The 20,942-nt window shown below is 29.4% G+C and overlaps 2 protein-coding genes across 2 annotated transcripts; one reads left to right on the top strand and one right to left on the bottom strand.

The window, feature by feature from the left end:
* The first annotated feature begins 10,821 nt into the window (after nt 1–10,821).
* LOC124927828 lies at nt 10,822–15,528 on the top strand. The gene is made up of 2 exons (XM_047468312.1): nt 10,822–11,134; nt 14,722–15,528. Exons 1-2 carry the CDS (start codon nt 11,004–11,006, stop codon nt 15,236–15,238), a joined length of 648 nt encoding a protein of 215 aa, XP_047324268.1. The 5' UTR covers nt 10,822–11,003; the 3' UTR covers nt 15,239–15,528.
* A 1,432-nt stretch (nt 15,529–16,960) lies between these two features.
* On the bottom strand, nt 16,961–17,543 carry LOC124924464 (probable calcium-binding protein CML11). Its single transcript, XM_047464500.1, has one exon. The coding sequence runs from the start codon at nt 17,541–17,543 to the stop codon at nt 17,046–17,048; it is 498 nt and encodes a 165-aa protein (XP_047320456.1). The 3' UTR covers nt 16,961–17,045.
* Between the last annotated feature and the right edge of the window lie 3,399 nt (nt 17,544–20,942).

Below are 20,942 nucleotides of genomic sequence, written 5' to 3'. Positions count from 1 at the left end.
GAATTATTCTGAAGTTGTAGATTGATGAAATGATAGCATCCTAAAGGGAATTTCCGCAAGATATACATTGTCCTTAGCTTCGCGAATAATCTTGAGGCGGAGACGGTCGAAATCTCCATCGTCCTTCAAATTTTGATATGATGTCGTCGGTGCTTAATGTTTGTTGGGGATGCCGTCGTCCAATTGTTGTTCCGCCAAGAATCTTCTTCTGTCACAGATCTCTCACTTCTTTGATTTTCTTTTCTTCTTTTTGCTCTAAAATTGAAAGATTTTATTTTTGTTGAATACAAAACTTCAAACTAGGTTTAAGCAAAAGAAATACTATAATATTATTAGCTTTTCTTTTACTATAATTTAAGATTATTTTTTTAAAGTGAGATTCAAACGAATATATTTTGATATCTTTGTATTTAATGTTATTTTTTTTTTTAAAATTAAAACTAGTTGGCACGTAGGGATCTTACCCGTCAGGTATTAAGGTACTTATTTTCGAACCTGATTTATATTTTACTACCCGACTCTGACTCTAACGAGTATCTTGTTGTGCCTTATCCGTGTTTCGTCGGGTACTCAATCCTCGACGGTTGTCCATTAGGACATTTGTACCAGCTTCCCTATTTGTATCTCTAAAAATAATATAAAATAATAATATCTCTATTTTAATAATCAAAATATAAATTATTCTACATCAGCTTTCTTATCCCTATCCATATATCATTTAAATATTCATTAAAACAATCAACTTTTCAACCACCTCAATCACTTAAATATATATTCATATATATTTAGATATTCATTAAAACAAACCACTTCTCAACCACCTCAACCACTTAATTTATTTATAATCCTTAAATATTTATTCATAACTTCTCAACCACCTTAAGAACCTAAAATATATATAAGAACACATTCCCATAAAGAAATGGCTACTTTCACTTTAAAAGAAAATTCTGATTTGTACCAAAAGTTTTCAAGGTGTGTTGGATTGATTTGTACTTAGTCTTTTCTATGACTTCCTTGTAATATGCTCCTACCTTGCTCCAGTATTGACTATTGGTTTGATCCGTTCCATGAATTGGATCAATACTTGTGTTAAGACAAGTAAAAACCAATAGAAGGTCATCTTCTGGAGAGAAGCTCTTACTTCGAGCCTTTTTGTATTGATCTTAAGTCTGCAGCTCATTGAACTCATAAGTTGACATAAACTGATCATAATCACCACCACTAGTTTGAGATTGAAATGTTTTATTATACACTTCATTATCTACTCCTCCCGCCATTCGTATAATTGGAGAAATATTCATGATAGAAATAAGAGAAAATGGATTATTGATTTAAGAAAAATGGGAGAGATTTAAGAAAAATAGCAACAAAAGGAAAAAAAATGGCGGAGAAAAACAATGACGGGATTGTTAGAAATGAAAAGAGAAATGGCAGGATGATTAACTATGAAAGAGAAAATATATTTTTATTATTTAGGGATGCTACAGTAATTCATAAATATAAAGATTCATTATTCATCGTCCCTAAAAAATTATAAGAATAGAGAATTTGATAAAACATTTTTTTTACAACTTTTATATTATTTATCTTCATAATAGAGATAGAACATATTTTAAGGATTCTGTTACAAATGCCCTTACCCGATTAAATATAATAAGATTTTAGATGTTAAAAAAATAAATATAACTTTAATACTAATGATATTAAAAAATAGAAACATTACTTACCTACATAATGTTGTAATGGTTGAAGAATAAAACATTATTGTTTTATAATTGAAAAAAAACTAAAAAAAATAATATTGAAGAAACTAAAGAAATAATGTTGAAAAATTATAGAGAATTATGTCGAAGGTTAAGAATAAAGAGAGAAAATAACATCTTGTAAAGAGAATAATGTTGAAAATTAAAAATTAAGAGTTATAATTATAATGATTAAGAATGTGAAAAGTTACATCTTCAACAAAAATAAATAAATAAATAAATATATTTATATATTATTAGTAGTCGGATATCGGGTTTAAATTTGGCACACTCCCCGTCCCTAATTTCAAACCCGACGTGGTAACCTTCAACCCTTTCCATCCCTGACCCCGATTTAAAATATCCGATCCCGATCATCGAGGAGTATTCACATATATCGAATATACAGGTACCCATTATCATCCCTAAATTAACACCACATAGTCATGACTCCAGAATAGTTTCCTAAAATAACCTTGTTTGCCGTTCACTTTCCTAAAGTAACCTAGTTTGTTCATTCATTCCCAAACTAACCTAGTTTACTATTCAAACTCAGTTTTATTTATTTATTTTACATTTAAAATTTATTATATAAAGTTTATATTTGATATATATTTTAAATTATTATTTATATAAACTAAATTATATTTTGATAATATTTTAAATTATTATTTTATAAATTAGATTATTTATATTTTGATATAATTTAAATATAATTATTTTTATAAATTTGATTATTTGTATTTTAATATATATTATATATATTTACATTTTAATTATTATTTATATAGTGTAATAAATATTAAATAATTTTAATAAATAATTGATTGATACTAATAAATTTAAAATATTTTAACCATAACAATATAATAATTAAATATTCGCGTTTTAAATTTATCAATATTTATTAAATATAATAAAAAGATTATCATATTATAAAGTTAAAATATTAATTAAAAATGTTATTATTTAATAAATAATTGATAAATTTATAAACCTTTTTTATGAATATATAATTATTATATTATAGTTAAAATATTTTAAATTTATTAGTATTTATTAATTATTATTAGAATATTAAAAGAAATATTTATATATATAAATAATAATTAAAATGTAAATATATATATATATTAAAAATAAATAATTAAATTTATAAAAATAATCAAATTTAAAATATATATCAAAATATAAATAATTAAATTTATAAAATAATAATTTAAAATATATATCAAAATAAAATAATTTAATTTATAAAAATAATAATTTAAATTATATATCAAAATATAAATAATTTAGTTTTACATATAATAAATTTTAAATGTTAAAAGAATAAATAATAAATAAAACTGAGTTTGAATAGTTAATTAGGTTAGTTTGGGAATGAATGAACAAACTAGGTTACTTTGGGAAAGTCAACGACAAACGAGGTTACTTTAGGAAACTTGCATGACTCCAACTTCTATTCAAAAGTTGGAATCAAAACATTTTGATATTTTAAGAGAGCTCTTACCACAATATTATCTTGGGGACCATTTTGATATTTTAAGAGAGCTCTTACCACAATATTATTTTGATATTTTTTTTTCCTAATATTTGTTGTTTAATATAATTTTTTTTTAAATAAATTATTAAAAGAGTGAGATTATTATTATTAGTTTTTTTAGAGTTTATATTAGTTTTAAAATACTTTTGTTTAAGTTTTTTTTTTAATTTAGGAAAATAATAAGATGGAATTAAGATTTTTTTTAATGTGAATTAAAAATTCATATTTGGTATATTTTTATATAGACTTGCTTTTCTAAAACATATAGTTTTATCCTTGCTCAATACAAAACTTTCAGCTAGTTTCCGACTAGAGAGGATTATAGTAGTTTTTTCTCTTACTAGAATTTATTATTAATTTTTCGAAATATTATTTATTTAAGTATTTTTGGTCTATTCTTAATTTTTTTAATTAAAAAATTAACATGATTACATTTCATTTTAAAGTTTTAGTGGAGTTAAAAATAATTTTTAAACTCCTATTAACTTTCAAACCAATGTTTGTCACTTAGTTAAAAAATATTCAAAATAATTTCTGAAAACTTAAAAAAAAAATATTAGATAGTAAATTTCTGAATTACCTACCCAACAATCAAATAATCATTGCCAAGAGAGTTCAAAGAAAGAAATTATTAAAAAACAACTTTAAATCTTGAAAACATCCAATTAATTTTTATTTATTTTAAGTTTGGGGCTTAATTTATTAAATGAAAGCCAAGTCACTAAAAAAAATAGATATAACTTTTCTGGATCTTCTGAAGCAATGTAACACGGTGTAATATGCAATCTCATGAATGTTTTTTTATGTTTTGGTGGTTGTCGAAAAAAAATTTGAGTGGTATAAGCAAATATGTAAGCGTTTGATTATTTAGAAAGATATATAAACTTTTGGACTTAAAAAAAACGTTTATTAACTAATGTTTAATACTTAAATCACCTTTTAAGGGTCGGATCATTGTGTGACTAAATCAATCATTTTTCAAATGGAAGTATTGTGTGTATATCGAGATGACAAAAACGTTTGAATGGATACGTTTGACAAATTTAACGACTTAAGCATGTTTAGGGTTTAAAATGTATGAATGTGATGTTTAAATCTTTTTGGAAATTTAGTTTATAGATGATGAATGTATTTTGAAAATATTGTGGTTAATTTTTAAAGAAAGTTGATGAAACAATACATGATGAAAAGAAAATAATGAATGAAGAATTAAGATAGTGGAATAGTTAAGATATAAAGATAGTAGATGATTGGAGATGGAACGAATGAATAATGTGTCGGGATTTCGACCAAAGTCGGATTTAGGAATGTAAAGAGTGAATGAAATATGCCATAGATGAAGTGATAGGTTTTGAAAAAAAAAATCCTAGTTTTAGGTTTTAAGTTTCTTAAACCCTAATAGTAAGTGCATGAAAATAATCCTAAGAAGATAAATGCGATAAATCAAAATATAAGTAGTTTAATATGAGCTCAATCTTCAATTCAATGTCACGTGTATGTTAGAAATATTGTCTTGAAATAAATTACAGAAATATATATATAAAATGATGTACAAATAAATGACATAAATAAAATATATGAAGAATAACTCACCGATTGCGATGTTGATTCGAGACATGTGTTGGACAAATTTATCTTAAAACAGTTCTATCGTCTCCCGTTTGTGCTGGGAGCTTATCGTAGATAGCTGTCTCCCAGGGTACTTCTGCACAACGTACCTGAACTATCACCGGGTTTCAACGGAAGCTTTAGAATTATAGAGTGAGGAAAATATAAGATGACGTAGTAAATGTCAAATGAATACTGAATGAGTATATATTGCTGAAAATTAAACTTTCAAATAAAACCATCCAAAACGTTTATTAACAATGAATATTGCTCATTTGTCAATTAAATCCCAAACTAATTAACATCGTTGCCTATACGTTAATTTGTTGAAATATAATGTTAGATATCAATGCTAGCAAATTGAAGACTATAAATATTAGCAATTGATAGACAATTAAAGTTAAATGTTTATCATAACTTATACTTTAATTTTCTAATTAGACATTAAATATTAATTAAATAATTAATATTTAATTATAATTTGTATTAAATTCTATACGTTAATTTGTTAAAATAGAATGGTAGACATTCAATGCTAACAAAATGCTAACAAATTGAAGAGTATAAATATTAGCCAATTGATAGGCAATTAAAGTTAAATGTTATCATGACATTATACTTTAATTTTCTAATTAGGCATAAATATTAATTAAATAATTAATATTTAATAATAATTTATATTAAATTTCCCGTTAATTCATGTTTGAATTTGTCTGTGAATTTTATTTGATTTTATTTATTCAGTCTTATTTTTATTCATTAATAGAATTAGTTTAATTTCAACGATAACCCACACATTTGTGATTCCCTTTGAAGTGATTAGATTATGAATTTTGTGAACTTTTAACTTCTGAACTTTAAAATCCTTCTTTCATGCGAAAGTTGACCAACTTCTTGATCAATTGTTTTTGCTCACCATCCAATGCCTCCATATAACTGATCATTTCCGAGCAATTGGTAAGCCGCTTTCGAGAGTATTGCCACTTAGTTTAAAAATATTCAAAATTATTTCTGAAAAACTTCTTAAAAAATATTATATTGTAGATTTTTGAATTACGAACCCAAAGTTAAAGAGATCTCATTGGCAATCAGAGTCAAGATCTTTTTTTATTATTAAAACAAAATCCCCACAAATCAAATAAATAATAAAAAGACAAAAAATAGAGCGATCTCAATCGTGTAGGAGTTTACAAGCATGCAACTACTCTATGCACGTTTCACTTATTCAATCTACACAACATCAATAATCAGGAATAAATCAAAGAATTAAAATTGGAGTTTGAAAAAAAATGATTTTTATTTTGAGATAAATGAAAAAAAGTTGAATGAAAATAAATATAGTTAGAAAGCATAAAACCCAAAATGTGATTTAAAATATTTCTCACACACTAGACAACTAATATAACTACTATTATTTTTTAAAATATTAAAATATATATAAACTTTGTAGGTAAAAAAAAGAATTTATGGTATTTTTTTTGGGGGTTGGACTTCAGCCTAACATAGATATGTATATGTCATGAACCCAATAACAATAACATTTAGCCATCAATTCAAAGCGTTATTATCAAAATATTAATAATCAAAGGACAAAGAGGGAGTATTAAAAACTAAAGGTAAGAATAAATTGTAAATTGCATGATTCATTTTCATAATTCATCTCTAGATATGCATGGAAATGGGTACTTCGAGACCCATGAGTATGAATCCTGACCAGGTACTAGTACATATATTATAATTGGAGACGAGATCAAGATGAAGAATGAAATTGAAATTATCACCGAGTTTTCGAGTTCGTGGTTAGGGACGAGGTGTAAACCAACAAACTCCTCCTCCGGCTCATATGGTGGGCTCCAACATGTCCGCTTCTTTATCGACAACTTCAAGCTTTTCACACGACAAAGTTTTCGTCAACATATCGATCCATTTTACTGGTGTACACTTTTTCAAGTGCAATTGATTATTTCAAACATGTCTCAAATCAAGTGGTATTAGAGCGGGTTGTAGTCTTGTGTTGTTTATAATAATGGAGAGCAATACGAGTATAATGATTACTCTTAATGGCCTAACTATCATGTGTGGGAAAATGGAAGATGGAAGATCTTCTTTACGTCAAAGATTATTATTACATGTGTTTACCGATGAAAAGACAGAAGATAAAACTGACGAGCAATGGACCCTGAGGGCATCGTTAGGTGTGTGGGCATTAGGCAATGGGTGAATGAAATATTCAACCATGTTAGTGAAGAGATAATTATAAAGGTCTATGGAGGAGAAAACTTGAAGAGTTATATGTTCGGAAAGACTGGAAAACAATTGTTTCTAATCAAACAAATGATGGAATGGAAATACCAAGATGGAAACCCCATGTCTGATCACTTGAATACATTTAAGGGGATTATTAATTAGCTATTTGGAATGGATATCAAGTTCGATGATGAAGTGCAAGGGTTATGGATTCTTGGTACCACAGTTAGACTCATTGGAAAACGTTCAGAACATCACTGTCTAACTCAGCCGCAAATGACATTTATACTATGGAGGTGGTGAAGAGTAGCGTCCTCAATGAAGAGATGAAAAAAAAATCTCAAGGTTCTTCTTCACATTCTGATGTCCTACTTACCGAATGAAGAGGGATGACTAAGAGTAGAGGCCCGCATGAGAAGAGTAGAAGCTCTAAAACAGATCTGGTAACAATTATAACATTGATTTTGGTAAAAAGGGGCACATCTATTAGAAAAATTAGACCTGTATGAATACGATAGAAAAAATTAAGTCCACAAACAATTTGTAACTAAATAACATATATGGAAAAACTTATCGAGATTTAAGTTGAGGCGTGCTGGGAACTGTCCTTAGAGAGATTTTGTCTCCTCGAGTAGGTTACTCGTTGCGGTAGGATGTTAGTGACGTTCTCTCTCAGGATTCAACAACTATTCTCGTTAATGCCGCAATCTGCTTAACGAGGCTCATAGGATAATAGTTTTAGATGCTCTCGAGAATAGTTATGTGTAATCTTTTCTACCTCTAGTATATATATAGAAAAATATATATACTAACAAAACGTTTTCTTAATTTATCACAATTAATGCAACTCAATCACACAAATTAGAGATTATAGTAACGGTTATTAAACATCTTAATTGATCACAATTAATGCAAATCAATTCACAAATAATAGATTAATAACAGTAATTGAATATTTGACTTGGGCTATTACTTCTAAATCAGTAACGCAACTTAAGGATTAATTAATCATATGTAAAAATAATTTAAGAATGATTAAATTAAAATAATGATTTAGAAATAACTAATATTAATATTTATCTAAGAATCCCCACATATTTCAAATTATTTAAAAAACATTTATTAGAAAGCGCAAAAAATTTAATGCATCAATACTAGTGTCTTTTGGACTATAAACTAGTACATAGAAAAAATAAGTAAAGACTCACAAAAAATGTCGGTTGAAATTAGAAACCTCTATGAACCTCATTTTAGACGTGAATCAGTGAACTTATTTGTCACATTAATTTCTCTTCCAAAGTTATCCGTCGCGGTGTGACACATTTTGGTCTTGTGTCGATCATGCATCTCGTGAGAGCTCTAGAAAAGCTATCTAACTTTCATAGAAGCGGCCCCACCTTTATTCTCACATAGGGACAATCTATCAAGTGTGTATTGAAGTTAAACACACCACTCACGCATAGCTATAGATTCATAAGAGTTAGACTCATCATCTTCCACTACAATACTCACTATCCTACACCATAGGGATGGGTTGCTCATAAATATTTGGCGATAGTGTCTCACAAACTGATAAATAACTGTTCTTACCCATATGAACCTATAATACATGAATAATTCACGTACTAGGTTGGGTTATTATCATTCTCAGTTTTGTTTGTAGACATTAATCTCACCCCCTTGATGTATTTCTCACTAGCCTCAAGCTTAGTGGTTTGGTTAGAGGATTCGCCAAATTCATCTTTAACCTTACAAAGCTTAGTGATATCACTGTTTAATTAGTCATTTCACTGAGCAATGTCGTACCCGTATGTGTCGGACTTTTTCCATTATAATTATCATTATTGGCTCTACCAATGGCTTGCGTCGCAATCATAATGTATCAATATAGATGGCATGAGCTTCTTCCATAAAGGGATATCTACTAAGAGATTTCTAAGCCACTCAGCCTCAATGTCTGCCAAATCGAGAGCAATAAACTCCAACTCCATTGTAGAACGTGTTTATACAGGTCTGCTTTGCTGATTTTTAAGAGACAACACATTTTCCTATAATAATATGAATACACTTTAGACTTGTCTCATATGAATAGAAAATCCAGTTAGCATCCAATAACCCTCAAGTATATAGCTGGAAAATCACAATCGTATATACCAAAATCTATAGTTCCACGTAATATCTTAAAATTCTTTTCAATGCAATCAAATGTTCTCTATTAGGATTTTGAGTGTATTTACTCAATCTATTAATTGCATATGCAATATTTGGTCCTCGAACAATTTATCAGATACATGAGACTCCTAATTATTTTAGCATAATCAGATTGATAACACTATTTCCAGCATTTTTCTTTAACTGTAAATTAGAGTCATAAGGAGTACAAACAATTTTGTAATCATACATTTCAAACTTTTCAATAAATTTTCAACAAAATGTTCTTGAGATAATTTATATCCTTTGTCTAATTTTGTAAACTTTATTTCTAATATCATATTAGTTTCACAAAGTCTTTCATTTCTTAAAGATATAGATATGTGTACATAGACTTGTCGTGTATAAATGTTACATAATATTTTTTTTCCTCCTCTAGTCATGTTAGATTTCATATCTCCCAAGTCTAAGTGTATAAGACTTAATATTTCACTTTCTATATTATTAATTATCTACATGGTTTCTTTGTACTCCTAGCTTCTACGCACTAAACTTTGGGTAGTTTTGTTATTGTTTCAAACATTAGATTAATTGTATGAGTCGCACAAGAAGTCCAAAAATTTGATGTTGTTTAACCTTCAACAACTCAGATGCTGCCATATTGTTTGTGGTGGCGTTGTTCGTCACTACTTGAACAAGTGTTGACGTCCAATTTCATTGATATATTTTCCCATATACTAAATAAATAGTGAATAAGTGGATGGTAATGAGTCTTTTTATTAAATTTATATATATTAATATTATAACTTAATTAATTAAAAATAATTAAATAATTAACTGAACGCCTCGTGTATAGGCGATGCGGTGTAGGCCTACAACCTAGGCGGCCGCCTCGACCGTCATTTAGAACACTGCACGAGATTAGTAATGAGATTATCATTGGAGAACAAAAAATATTGGTGGTTAAATATATAAATAAATTTGTTGGTTATCGAAAAAGTGAGGATAAGAGGTTGGTGATATAATGAGTTGGTTGGTTTGTTCAAATGTGATAGTAAAATATGTTAGTACTGGTGAGATGATTGAGTGCAAAAGTGATGTCACGAGATTAGTAATATGAGATGTCTATTATGTAAGAAATATGTTGTTAATTAACCGAGTAATGAGAGTAAAAGTCAAAAAGGAAGTGGTCGGTGCTGATGAGAAAACAAGTTAAATAAATGTGTTTCTTCTCAAATTTGTTACATTTATTTTATGAATAACAAAAACAACGATGAATAAGAAGAGGAATGTAGTCCACTAGACTACCTAATTATTGAAGTGCCTCATGTTCAGACCATAGAGGTTGACGATAAAGAACGATGAAAACGATGACGACCACGAACAAGTAATTATTTTAAGGAAGAATCTATAATGTTAATTAAGTTTAACAGTAATAATAAAATAAATATTTAAATATTAAATTAATCTAATGGTGCGAGCAAAACCCAAAATACAATGGCTTGTCGATCCACGGCTGTTGTCCGCAAATCCCATTGATCGAATATTCTGGAGGCGGTCATCCGACTGACTTGCGAGAAACGAAAAGAAAGAAAACAAGAGAAGCAGAAATGGTCGAACACATTCGTCCCAATAGTTATTGAGGAAAGTGAGGGTTAGAGATCGAGAAGAGAGATTCTACAGAAAGAAAGAAGGTTGGTGAAAAAATGGTGCTTTGGGAGGTTACTTTAGCAACTGCATATTTTCTTGGATTGAAGCGAACTTACAAGCTCGCTTTGAAGATTCAGCGTCGCCTTGTCCGTCCTAAACACGCTAAGATTCGCAATTTCGTTCAGAGGTACATATCTCTCTCTACACCTCCACTTAGAATCATTAAACATCCTTCTGATTTGGGCGATCACTTCGTTCTTGAATGAATTTGCCAAGAAACCTTTTGGATAGAAGTAAATGAGTCTGATTTGTCCTGAATAAGATGTGTCTTTAGATAGTCCTTATTTGTGGTGCTGGAGCTGTTTAGAATCTGAGACCTTGACTAAAACTTTGGCTTTGTTCCTTGAGAAAATTAGTATAATGTGATTGTTTGATTATGTATCATTTCAAAAGATACATCTCACGTCTTTGAAATGGGAAATGTAGTAGATATTTATATAAAGTGATGAAATCCTAAATCTATGTATGTAGCTGTCAATATAAGTTATATTGCTTACTGAAATCGAATAGCTTTGGATGAGTAGAGACATGACCGTTTACACTATGCAACACTACTTTCCACTCTCAATACAAAATAAGTGGCGATTATTTGCCCTGTGTTTGTTTGTTTGTCGAGAATACAACTAGATATACATTTTATTTTATTCTTATCGAAAGTGAAGAGATTGGGCACGGTTCAAAATGTGTTTTAACCCTGCAAATCCAATACAACTCTGAATGACATGACCATTTTATAAGCTATGTTTAAGAAGTTTGTATAATGATAATCTTGTGTGCAGGTATTAACGTTAATAATTTACTGGCTGAAGTACTATAATTTTGCTAAATGAACAAAACTATTAGTACAATTTGTCAATGTCTTTCAGCCATTTGTGAATTAAGTTGGTAAAGTTAAATGTCAGATCTTTAGTAAAGATGAAAATCAATCAAATCCAGCAAATAATGATGGTAAACTTTTCAATACTATTCTCATGTTATGGAAAGTCTACACACATAAATGGGTTTTAGGAAATGTAAAGATACAAATTGTTCAGCGGTTACTTTGTGTCATAATTAACATAAATACAACTTCAGTATAAATATTATATGCATATTTCTTTTATGCACAAACCAAACATTCATAGGTATTAATTACTTTAGGCTACTTTTTCTGTTAATCGATGTGGACATATTTCATGCATGATATTGAAGAAACTACCTTGTGGCTCATTTTTATCATGTTGTTGAAGCAAGGTTCTGTATCATGTTGTTGAAGCAAGGTTCCGTATCATGTTGTTGAAGCAAGGTTCCGTTATTGATTCACTTTATTTGTATTTGCCTTGCCAAGAATGAAATATTATGGCGGTTGGTCAGTAACTAAATACATGAAAATCTACTAGCAAACGCCTTGTCAAGAACTTAATTTTCTTTTTCCATGTGATGGGGAAAGTATGAATCTGGAGTAATTATATGTTTCATGTGCAAACTGTAGCTCTTATTCATGAAAACAAATTCCTTTGTGAAGCTTGAAAACTTTCTTAGAGTAAAGATATAATGGCTTATGATACAAGGTCATTAGCAAAAGATGCATTGCAGTTGTTGAACTAAGAACTAAGTGTACTAGGGCTGTTTAGTTTTCTCAGTTGACCTAATGTTCTTCAGAAGCTTCTCATTTGTATTTAAGTACTGTGGCTTGATCTGACTTAGAAACTCCCCTGCGCAACGCTGACTTAGGAACTCTTGAATTTATTTTGAAACAAATACATTTTAATTTGGTACAAAAATGATAGATCAAATATTAAGAAGTCCTGGAATTACTTTTTAAGGCATGCAAGGATGTATGCCTGAGATGTTTTTGTTTTTTCTATGATTGTTTTATCTTCAAAGGAAAAATGTTTGTGATCTTACAATGGTGTTTGTGAAACTTGTTAAAGAAACTTTTATCCATTTGGGAACAACTTTTATTTTTGTTTCTGGATCTACATCCAGATACAGAAAGGTTTGAAAAATCAAATTCAAAAATTTATTTTATTTTTTGAAATGGATTACAAAAACATAAACAAAAAGTGTTTCCAAATTTGGCCATGTATTGTGGTTTCTGGAAACAAAAAGTTTACATAATGCTCTTTCATTGTGGTTGTATGATGTTGCTTTAGATCTTATATTTTAATTTCTATCTGTTTATCCATATATTTTTGGAGTTCCACGATTAACATATGCATTTTCCCACCTGATAAAAGAATACAGTTAAATTATATAATCTTATTTTCCATCGTAATTTCTTATATTTTGTGTTTAGAAAAAAGATAAGGCAATGCATTTGTTAGCAATAAAATTATTGTATTGTCATATAATTAAACATGAAAATGTTAAAAGTATTACTCAACTCCTGCTCAAGTTCTAAGGTAGTAGAGCTTCTAGATTTGTTTCTAACTCAATATGTTACAAAATAAATTTATAAGAAGCATGATTGTAAGGTGGTCTGCATTTAAAATGTGGAGTTCTGCTCTAACAATCATTCTGATGTGATGACAATTTCAATTGTGTCTGGATTCTCTATTCATATCTTCTAAATGGTGCCATAGTTGCTATAGCCTAATTATTTTGTAACACAATCTTTTTTTTTGAAAGCTGATCTTTCTCCCTTCAAAATCAAAGGAAAAAGAGAAGAAAATATGGAGATTTTTAAGGGAAGATTTACAGTGTCATGGCTCTACTACTCTGTTTATAGCATGAACATCTTATTATGTTATAATTGAAGCATATGTATCAGTTGAATATGCATGCGGGCATAATTTATGATTTTTGTGCTTTACTTTTGTCCTAAGCAGTCCTGGGAAATGTGGTATTCTAATTTGTGGATTTAGAATTTCAGCTTAATTTTGAAACGCTTTTTTAATCTATTTCTGTATCCGTATCAAGATACATATAAAAACAAAATAATATTTTTGCATTCTAGTTGTTTACTAACCAAATGCAGTCGCTGTTTCCATACACCATTCTTTCTTTGATATCCAAAAAGTTTGGATCATGTAGGAGAGTGATACAGTCATATATTGGTGTTCCTATGAGCCAATCACACGAGAGCACATGACTGGCAGTTTAGAAGAATTAGATCATTTATATTTTTATTAGTACGTAATAATTAAGTATTAGATTAGGATAATCTTCTTAGTGGAAATTATGATACAATGTTAGGGCATAGTTTATATAGTAGAAGATTAATGAAGGCTCTTTTAGCTCAGTGGTAGATTGCAAGACTCATGACAACAAGATCATGGGTAGTATAGAGTTGAAGTCCTTGGGATTAATTGTATCAAATTATTAGTGAAATAGATTAGTATTTATTATTTCACGTTTATGACTAAGATTAACTTATAAATATATGTTAGTCTTATTTTCAGATATGACATTTTTTATATTGAGTTTGATTGAATTATGGAAAGTCCTGTCTCCCTTTTTTGGATTAAAACCAGACTTTTGAGCTCTATGATTTATGTTGAATTTTAAGACTTGTGCTTGGGTGTAGAATACTAGTATCTAGCATTGTGAGTCAAAAGAGTACTGAGCTTTATATATGAAGTCTTAAGTTCGATTGGGTGCGGATGTTGTGCTCGCCTCAGAATCAGGTCTAAAATAAATGATAAAATCTCATTGTGCTTGGATGTAGAACCGGGTAAGAAAGAATCTGATAATATTGTGGTGATGAAATGATATCATGCATTGTGGTTTCAGGAGGACCCGAGTGATATTTGATGTGGCACTGAAGGTTCACAATAATATACAAGAAAGAGACATAGAAGTTGGTAGAAATGTGGGTAATTGGATCCTGAGGTGGCTGGACAGGATTAAGCCGTCAGCTCAAATCCGTTCTCATCATCTTACTGAACAATCTGAATCCCAATCCTCTGCCATGAAAATGAAGGCATGGTCGTCAAGAAGAAGCAGCAGTCTATTATTAACTGACAAAACGCGTTTCCAAAAATTTAAAACTGGGTTGCAAGAATCGTCACCATTCCATAATAGGAAGCATCACCTGTTTGCTAGGGCGAGAAATATGTGGTGGTCTTCGAAGCCTTTTCCTACTATTTCTGCTGGGGGGAGCAACATATTTCAGAGTAGTATTAGGTATATGAGGTTTTTGGGAAATAATGAAGCATCCAGAATGAATCTTCCCAGATGGACTTCTTCTTCTTCTTCTCAAGGAGTCATTCGGAATGATATTATGCTATGGATGCAGCAGCGTAACTAAAATAGTAAATCGTCAACTTCTTCTTACTGTGGGAAATACTGGTTTTTATATTTTGTTTTGAAGAATAAGATTCGGCGTTCTCTATTAGGTGATCTTTCGGTCATCATTAGTGTCTGCCCAACAAGGTTGCGTTTAGTTTCTTTCTTGAACTAGCGATCGAAAATGCAAGTTTAGAACGGATTTTATTTTGTTCACTAAAATATTATATGTACCAAGCTAACTGAATATGTGAAATATAGATCTATTATTTATTTTGCTCATTGCATATTGGACTTTCTCAGTGACCTTAATGTTTGGTAGTTTTTCTTTTGGTTGTTGGCCTTAAACCTTTCATTTTTTAAGGTATGACCTTGGTGGTTTGGTTGTAATCAGTTTTTTTTACCTCCGTTTTTATGTTTTTTCTGCTTTTGATGTTTCCATTTGTATGCATTTTTATTTGTTTGAAATCTAATTGAATAAGTGGTACCAAAAGTTAATCAGTTTCTCCTATATTTTATCATTGTCATTAACATGAATTTTTTTTTGTTCAATGTCATAGGAATAAAAGATTTTCTTAATATTTGATATTTTACTTCATTTATCGATTTCTAAATTAATTATCGTTCATTATAATTTATCTCATTTTGGATCCAGATTGTTATTTTTTGGGTTGTTATTTTTTGGGGTTCATGAATTGAATACGGATATGCTGTCCCTCCCTTCAAAATGACAATAAAAGATTGTGATTTACTGCCTTTTTCTTTCTCTTTTTCTTTATACTCTTTCAATTATGAGATAAATATGCTAAGATTATAGAAAACCCATCAAAAACTAGTCCAATGGGTGCAATAGGAAATCGAATTCTACCAAAGAAAGAGAGTATAAAGGAAAGAAAAATGTACTAAATCACAATTTTTTATTATCATTTAAAAAAGTGAGACAACATATCCAGACTCATTGAAATTCAATCAAAATTGGTAAAGTACATACAACAAATGTCAAATGTGCACTTGTACAAATTTAAGAAGAAATTATTACCTCTTTGAATACTTTTTTATTTCTTTCTAAATGATGCTGATTTAATGATTCAATCTAGGATTTCTAAATGTCAAACGTTCACTTGTACAAATTCAAGATCATAGTAATTGTATTGGGAAATGTTTTTTTTTTAAATAAAAATCCAGCAGATTGGATACTCTGTTATCAAAGTAATGTGCCTTCTCACATACAAAAATAAAAGTGTAATATATATATATATTTTAACCATTATCCCCTCTTTGTGAAATGGCACAAGAGCACATACAACTTTCGGTAATAGAGGATTCAAATTCCAAAACTAGATTAATCATCTATTATCAAAAGTTGTCTGTGATCCTTGTGCCTCTCACATAGAGGGGTAAAAGTGTAATTATTTTTTAATCATTACCCTTTTCATGTGACATGAGCAAAGACAATCCTCATTAATAAATGATTCAAATTTCAAAATCAAATTGGATCATCTATTACCGAAAGTTGTTTGTGACCACTATGTCTCTCATAAAGAAAGGTAAAAGTGTAATTATTTTTTAATCATTACTCCATTCTGAGAGGGTAAATGATCAAAGATTTCGGTAATAGAGGATCCAAATTCCAAAACCAAGTTTAAATGATTCCTTGAATATGAATTCATTCTCATATATGATCATATTTAAACAATGTAACTAAAAAAAGAAAGTTAATGTTAATGATTTGAATATATATCTAGAAATTATTTACCAAGTTATGATCCACAAAGCAAAAGTTAAAGCCAACTTTAAAAATCCACTCAAATATAAAAGAAGGAAAGAAATCAAGACCATGAATTATCAAAAGCAGCCGAAGTAATAGCATGAGAAAACTCCTGAAAGCTAATCCTCCCATCCCCATCCGTATCCGCTTCCTTAATCATTCCCGTCAACTCCTCAACAGTCAATGCATGCCCTAGTTTCGCCATCGAATGCGCCAACTCCGCTGCCGTAATATACCCATTTCCATCTCGATCAAACATCTTGAATAACTCCACAAGTTGATCTTCCGTATACGGAGATTTCTCCGGTAGGAGTTCTGGTTCCACTATGGCTATGAATTCGGAGAATTCGATTAAGCCATTGCTATTCGTATCCGCCCTTTGGATTAACGTTTCGAGCTGATCTGGACGTGGTTTTAGTCCTAGGGAACGTAAGAGAGAACCGAGTTCTAATTGTGTGAGACTTCCATCGTTGTTACAGTCGAATGATCGGAAGATTTCTCGTAGCTCTGTAAGCTGTTCGTCATCTAGTTTCAATGTTTGCTTGTTGTTGTTATTCATTGGTTTACTATATCTTGATCTTTGTTGAACGGGAAATTGATCAGTTTCTTGAGGCGAGTCAACTGAAGATCATATGTATTCTAAAAAGAAAGGAGACGAATGAAGATGAGTACTTTGAAAATAGCGACGAGCAAACCACTCCATTCGTATCTGGGGACCACTCAACTGCCAATCTCTTAATAAAGGTCAACAGGTATTATTTCTTTGAAACCTCTATTTTTTATTGATAAAATGGTGGTCTAATCCTAAATAATGGAACTACCCTTCACAATATATTAATTAATGTTATAAATGAATAAATTTATAAATATGGTATTTTTTTTTTGTTTAATAAAAGATTTTGTTTTAAAATTGTTATTATATTGAATTTTGTTTAATTAGTATTTTCAACATTAATTTAAAAAATTTTAACCTCGGAAAACTCTTTAGTTCAGTGCAAACTTAAAGTTTGAGAATTTCAACATCGGTTTGCACGTCATATTTTTTTTTAATAAAACATTGTTTTTTTAAAGATTTTAAATAAATTCTGACAATTTTTAAAATTAATTAAAAATAATTAATTTGGATTCAATATTAAATAATATGGAGAATTGCATAAATCACAATTTGATTTTTTAGAAATATGTTGTTTAAATTAATTAAAAATTATTAATTTAAAAGATTATTTATTTAAAACAAAGTCTTCAATTGATTTTTGAAAATAAATAAAAATGACGTACGTTTACAAACATATTTTTAGCTAGGGTTTCTTTCAGTTCGTAGTTTGGTGATACTCGGGAAAATACTTTCGCGTTTCATCATCCGTACCCGTTTTGGAAACGTTCTCTACTTATAAATTTGGCTTTTGAAAATTGGTTGTATAACGTTTTATTTTAACTGATTATTCTTCCAGTCCTAGTTATGCATATATTTGTGTGTTATTTACAAAATTGTAACAACAATTATTTAAATGCTGGTACATTTTGTTGATGACGACTAGGAAGAAAAATATCTAAAGAACATCAGTTTATGAGACATTAAGGTTTAAAAATAAATCTTAAACAAACCTTTGACAAATATATATTTTTAAATATCTCAAATAAATTTTGATATCATTTTTTTAATTTTTCGGGATTTTTAGAAAATAGTTTGTGGATCCAAAATTACAAAAATAATTTTAGAATTTGAAAATGAGAACCAAACAGGTCTTAGGACTGGTTTCCCAAGTCCTGGGCTCATTTTATCGGTCGAGTGCTTATAGTCCTTGGTCTTAGGTTGGAAACCCCTCGGTCCGAGTTTGGGAACCTCGGTCGAGGTACTAAGGCCTCTCGGTCCTTGGCCAAAAATCTTGGTCGGTTGCCTCGGTCCTGGATAGAAGTCATTGATCCTGGGTTCGGGAGTTCCCGGTCAGGTGTGAGACTCCTTGGTCCTAGGTCTGACTTCTCGATCGGATGTAAAAATCCTTAGTCGGACCTCTCGGTCCTAGATGAAGAACATCGGTTGAAACTCTCGGTCCTCGATGAAGAACATTGATCGATTTTCAATCCTAAAATTCAACAACCAGACAATATACAAACTTGTGAATATTGAAATATAAAAATTTCAAATTCAAACTGGAAGTATGAATTAAAGGGTGATTGGAATCATACTAAGGATTGGACAACACTCCTTAGACCTTAAGGAAACTTTTGGAATGCCTGGATCCAAGCTTTAGAGCCTTATGAAGAATTTTTGAAAAATCATAAGCTTTGAGCTTAAATGACGGATTTTCGAAATCTTTTGATATGAAGCTGAAAATTGGTTCTCTTGGTTTTAGAATTGTCAAGGACTTCAAGTGGATTGAATCTGTCAGAATCCATTTATGGTATTTTGGTTGATCTTCATCCAACTTGTTGATATAGGCAGTGATTATGCCTATAGGTGTAGGGGAAATGATCAACGAAGTAGGGTGATCATTTCACCTTTTGAACGGAGTCAATCCGTTCATAAACGACGAAATTAAATCTTTGAAAAATCAAACATGGTTGCAGATGGTTATCCATTCAGCGTCGCGATGAAGACGATGATCGGAGGACAAAACGACGACGTTTCGGACGAGAACGTGGACGCATAGCAATCTGTTAGCATTTCGCCGCGGTTTCTTGAGCTTCGTTGCGATTCAACTAACAAGACGTTAACTGATCTGGTGCAGTGCGGGAGCGCGCTCCTTCGGCTACAGCGGGCTACGCGGGCACTCCTGAGGCGTTGAATGCAAATCCAGCGCCTATCCAATGGACGCGGTTTCAGCTGTAGTTTTTTTTTCGAGTTTTGGCTACACCCGATTGCGAACTTTATCTTTTATTTAAAACCTTAAAGATTTGTTTGAAAATGATTTTTCTTTCACCCTTTTGGCTTTAATATATTTCTTTTAAAATATACAAAATATTAAAAATAAATATGACAAATATTTAATTAATTTATTTTATTTTGTTTTATATTTTTGGATTAAATAAATAATTTTTTTGGATGAAATGGGTACCTCATTTCATCGTAAATTATTTATTTTAATCCCTTGATTTTTCTATAATTATTTTGAGATAAAATTAATACAACATTTATCTCAAATAATTTTATTTATTTTATTTGATCATTTTTTAATTAATTAAACTTTAATTATCACAATAATTAATTTAATTAATTGTTTTATTTAGGTTTTGACTTTAAGGTTAATTATTATTATTTTTATTCATTTAAGAATAAATCAAAATAATTATTTTAATTTTATAAATTAGGTGGGTAAATTTTTAGTGCTCAGAAAAAGATGTTTAATTATAGATCAAATATTTAAAAATGGTTAAACCAACAAAATATATATATATATATATATATATATATATATATATATATATATAAAATTTGTAAAATATAGTAAAGACGAATTTAAAATCTAAGATGATAATAAGGATTCATTTTTTTTTTCAGGGAATGATTATTTTTTTTTTTTTTGCCAAAACTTACACGAAACCCTAATTTTAAAAAAATAATTAATATAATTATCATTCATTTATTTAATAATTTAAAATTGATAAAACTTACTTTTATCTATTAATTATATCCAAAATTTTCTAGTTATTTTTTTTTATGCATATTTTAAATTATTTTTAAGCTCACTCCAACTCTAACTCTTGAGTCCATCCCTTATATTGTAACCTATAATAATATTAGTAAAATAATTAAATATTAAACTTTATAACAATTAAATATAATACCAAAAAAGGTAAAAAAAAAACACTCTTTTATTATTAATATTATTATTAAATTTAATCAAGTCATTTCTACAAGAGAGAATGGAGTTCATTATCAATAGCTTGTTTAAGATAAATTTTCAAGAAACAAACAACATTAGATCTTATTAATCATTCTCTTATTCCATCACATCCT

The sequence above is a fragment of the Impatiens glandulifera genome, chromosome 2, assembly GCF_907164915.1.
Source record: "Impatiens glandulifera chromosome 2, dImpGla2.1, whole genome shotgun sequence".
NCBI classification, from domain to species: domain Eukaryota; kingdom Viridiplantae; phylum Streptophyta; class Magnoliopsida; order Ericales; family Balsaminaceae; genus Impatiens; species Impatiens glandulifera.
This window is presented reverse-complemented; position numbering and strand designations above follow the sequence as displayed.